We start from the raw sequence: 4,858 nt of genomic DNA, 5'->3' as shown, positions 1-4,858 counted from the left end.
TTGAACCACCAGCCTTCTGGTTAGCAGTCAAGTGCTTTAGCCACTATGCTACCAGAGCTCCTTAACTCCTGTGCTGTATGTTAAATTTTTATGGACTTATGCTTTCCCTCACTAATTAGTTATAAATTATTGAGGGATTATCTCTTAAATAATAGGTATTTCTATCAGTCCTTCCACCATAATCTCTTGTACAGATCAGATTTTCAGGAAATATTTAGTGTTTGCATTTGAATTTTGAATTCATAGAATATGCATGTTATGGAAAATAAATGATAGAGGGAATGTGTATGATTAAAAAATCATGTATTTTTCAAAATATCTTTGGACTTCCGTTTAGTAATAAAAAATGATTAAAGTCCTTGTTCTATACTGGTAACTTACCAACAGTTACTAAATTTCATACTAGAGGTTCTTGTTTTTAAAAGCTGTTTAGTATATTATATCTGACTATTTTAATCAACTATTAACAAAGTTTTATAGACAGTCTTCATAACATTAAATGTAATGTGAAACAAATCCAATGGCTGTCCTCATATTTGTAGGGTAGTTTACATTGGAGTTCTCCTTGCATTAAACAGATGTGTATAAAACAAAAGCCCTTTACATAAAATATTAATATGATGCTATAATTTGATATGTGCCAAATATCACCTAACAGCCCTAATAATGGAAATGTAATTCTCATGGAGACATTCCCTCCCATTTCTACTTTCTAAAGTTCCTTTTACTACTAAATGTTGGGAAGCAGTTGTTGAAATGAATATCATCAGCCCTATTGAAAAGTATGAAAATTAAAATTTTAAGAATACATTGAATAGGATAGGTATGTTACCCTGCATAAAAGAAGTTGTGGTGGCACAGGTTGGGAGAGACATGATACCTGCCTTCAGATATTTAAAGGAACATTGTTACTCGATAGCATTAAGAGCACAGAATTGTATGCAGAAGTTACAGGACATCAGATGTGGCATAGCAACAGTTAAGTCAGAATATGGTAAAAGCAATCCACTGTTGTCAGCTGTTCAGATAGAAAATGTACTTTCCTGTGAGCGGGTAAGTTTCTTATGCCTGCTAAGTGTTGACAACAGACTGAGGTTACTGTGCAGTGGGCAAGAGGCTGAACTAGGCTTTGTCTTCTAAGGGCCCAACGTTAGAGGTAGTGACTTTTTTACCTTTGCACTGTGGAGCCATCTCAGGTTTTGACCAATAGGGAGCTTGAAGAAAATGCTATTTAAGAATTCCAGATCTCTGGCAAGAACTTATAGGATGTATTAGAGGGGAAGGTGCTAAAAACATTGGCCAGGATGCAGGTTGTATAAAGGAAAACTGAAGTAATACATGTAGGGAACTTTTCAAATAAAATACAGAATTTATGGCTTGTTGGGAAAGGGAAGTGAAGGCAGCAAAGTAGTTCAGATAACTTAAATGACAGACTGTTTATAACAAAGTAGCTTTACTTGGAAATTTTGGAATGAAAAAGCTAAAAAATGAGTTTTGGGTAAAGAATCATTATCAGTTCCATTAATTGATTTACAAAGCATTAACCGTTGTTCTGGAAAGAACTAGGGTTATAAATGGACAATTCTTGCAGACAGTGAGAGAGACTTTATATAAACCCAAACATTTTATCTTGTTTTTCTCTTTTTATAGAAGCTCCATGTAGCTTTTATAATTTTACAATTTTGAAAAAATAGAGAAAATAAAATCTTTATTGCCTTTTTTTCTTACCATCCAATGATAAGCATGGTTAACGTTAAAATCCTGCTGTATTTAAATATTTTTTAAGATTAGTTTTTTCTCAATACATTTTAATTGTTGTTTTATAGATTTTGGATCATGTGGGATATGTAATAGTTTAGCCATTTTTAAAGTTAACAATATAGAGTCAGTATTTTTCAAAGTCTTTAAATTTTCTTATACCCTGACTCTGGTGGGGTAGTGTCTGAGGCATTTGACTGCTAATCAGAAGGCTGGTGATTCAAACCACCAGCCACTCCTCAGAAGGAAGATTGAGCAATCTACTTCCATAGTGATGCTGCCTTGGAAACCCAAGGAGGGGTCACTATGAGTCAGATCCAACTCCATGGCAGTGAGTTTTGGTTTTGGTTGACTATTAATAAGTACGTGGTATTTAACTAATAGTTTAAACTTTAGTTAATATTTCTCTTACTAGTAAACATTTAGGTTATTTTCTTTTTTGTGCTATTATAATTTATGCTACCATAAATATCTTTATCCATATATCCTTGTTCACATTGCTAGTCATGTCTTCAAGATAATTTTTTTAAAAAAATAGAATTACTAGACCTAAGGATAAGCTCGTTGGCAAAGTTTCTTAATGCATATTGGCCAAATTTCTCTTCAGCATTTCTTTTTCTATTGGCTCTTTATTATTATGTTTTTTGGTATATATATATATTTCATATGAAATATATATACACATATATATATTTCATATGAAATATATATATACATATATTTATTTCAAATGAAATATATATATATACATATATATATTTCAAATGAAATATATATACACATACATATATTTCAAATGAAATATATATATATATATACATATATATTTCATTTGAAACAACCTTAACATAGAAGAAAAATTGCATGATAGTACAATGAACTTTTTTGTCCTCTGAATTATTTTTGACTGCTAACCAGAGGGCTGGCGGTTCAAATCCACCAGCCACTCCTCAGAAGGAAGACTGGGCAATCTACTTCCGTAGAGATAAGCCTCGGAAACCCAAGAGGGGTCACTGTGAGTCAGATTTGTCTCGATGGCAGTGAGTTTGTTTTTTTTCCAATTATTTTAAAGTTGCTGACTTGATGCTTCATGACTCCCAAACACCTTAGTGTGTATTCCCTACAAACAAGGACATTCTGTCTAACCATGATACCCAAATAAAATCATTTAATTCTTAGATCTCATTCAAAGTTTTGCCCAGTATTTCAATATTTTTATCTATAGACAAAGATTGAGACTCCAGCATCAGATTTAGTTTTTGTCTTAAGCCTTTGCCAGTCTGGAACAGTCTTTCTTTGGCTTGATGACCTTGACACGTTTTTAGATTGTACATCACTTGTTTTATAGGATGTTCTGAAGTCTGTGTTTCAGCCCAGTTTCAATGTTTAGGAAAGACTCATTGGGAAATAAATTAATCCCAGCTCTCCTTTGTTTAAATTACAGAACCTGTATGTGTGTATTTTCTTTGAATGTGTATATAAATAATGAACAAGTCATAGTCATCACCATTACTCACTAAATGAAGAATTTATAAATATACAATTCATATGAATTTAATAAAAGTGTTATAAATAAGTGGAATTTATTCTTTCATTTTAAGAAAATCTACACTTTAAATAAGGTACAGTTTTAAGACTAACAAAGGAGATTAAAATTATCCTTAACTCCTGATTTTCTTCTCTCTTATAGCTATTATCTTCCTAAAAAGTTCACCCAGTGTAATATTGAAGAGTATCATGACTTCTTGAATAGTGGAGGTGGTGCCTGCCTTTTCAACAAACCTTCTAAGGTAATACATGTGAGCAGTGTTATTTATTATTAATCTTTCTGTAGTATTATATTGGGAGCTCTGGTAGCATAGTGGCTAAGACACTTGCCTGCTAACCAGACGGCTGGCGGTTCAAACCCACCAGCCACTCCTCGGAACGAAGGTTGGGCAGTCCTACTTCCATAGTGATACTGCCTCGGAAACCCAAGGAGGGGTTGCTATGAGTCGGGGCCGACTCAACGGCACATAACAACAACAACAACAACGTAGTATTATAAGTACAAAATCTCAACCATTGGGTCATATAAAAGAGAGCTTTAGAATTTGGCCTAAATATAACATTTTCCACCACTGGTCTGTCAGTTTGTTGTACTATTGTAGCTTGTGTGTTGCTGTGAGGCTGTAGGCTATGCCACTGGTATTTCAAAAACAGCAGGGCCACCCATGGTGGACAGGTTTCAGCTGAGCTTCCAGACTAAGACAGACTAGGGAGAAGGACAGTTTTAGATATTCCAAATATCTCCATTTCAATGTCAGTGTTAATTTTGGGCGTTTTGGGATCTATTGATAACAATAGAAAAAGCAGGTGGAAATAAGAACATTTGTAATCTGAAAATTTTCCATTTTATTTTTACATGGACAAATGATAATTCAAGGTTAGCTTGCAAAAACATCTCATTTTACCTTTCTTTTCTATTTAATTTTTTCATTTTGATACCCGATCACAGCTCTTCCTCATAGAAAAGAGGCTTATCTTCCCTCACCTACCACTGCCTTTCAGAATGAGCAGTACTGCTGTTATTCATGATTTGAGTTACAAGTATTTTTCAATATGAAAACTTAAGTCTTCTTAGAGCAGCAAAGAAGAAAGCCTTTTTCTACTTAGACTTTGTCAGTTATTGTTGTCGTTGTTGTTAGGTGCTGTCGAGTCATCTCCAACTTATAGCGACCCTATGCACAGCAGAATGAAACATCGCCTGCACCCACGCCAGCTCCATGATTCTCGCTGTACTTGACCCCATAGTTGTAGCCACTGTGTCAATCCATCTCTCTGAGGGCCTTCCCCTCTTTCATTGACCTCCACCTTACCAAGCATGACATCCTTTTCAGGGAATGGTCCCTTCTAACAACATGACCAAAGTAGGTGTGACCAAGTCTGGCCATTCTCACTGCCAAGGAGTATTCTGGCTGCACTTCCTCCAGGACAGATCTGTTAGTTCTTTTAGCAGTCCATGGTGCTTTCAGCATTCTTCGCCAGCACCACAACTCAGAAGCATCAATTCTTCTTTGGTCTTCCTTATTCATTGTTGAGGTCTCACATGCATATGAGG

General features: G+C 34.8%; 1 protein-coding gene across 1 annotated transcript in view; it reads left to right on the top strand.

Annotated features, from left to right (window-relative positions):
* Positions 1 to 4,858, top strand: part of ADAM22 (ADAM metallopeptidase domain 22) — a 339,260-nt gene that overhangs the window by 256,183 nt on the left and 78,219 nt on the right. Inside the window, exon 15 of the mRNA XM_042780809.1 lies at positions 3,449 to 3,548. Coding sequence (XP_042636743.1) covers positions 3,449 to 3,548 — 100 coding nt within the window. The remainder of the gene's footprint in view (positions 1 to 3,448; positions 3,549 to 4,858) is intronic.

This window comes from Orycteropus afer, unplaced genomic scaffold, assembly GCF_000298275.1.
Source record: "Orycteropus afer afer isolate SDZICR_OR568_19922 unplaced genomic scaffold, OryAfe1.0 scaffold00063, whole genome shotgun sequence".
NCBI classification, from domain to species: Eukaryota; Metazoa; Chordata; class Mammalia; order Tubulidentata; family Orycteropodidae; genus Orycteropus; species Orycteropus afer.
This window is presented reverse-complemented; position numbering and strand designations above follow the sequence as displayed.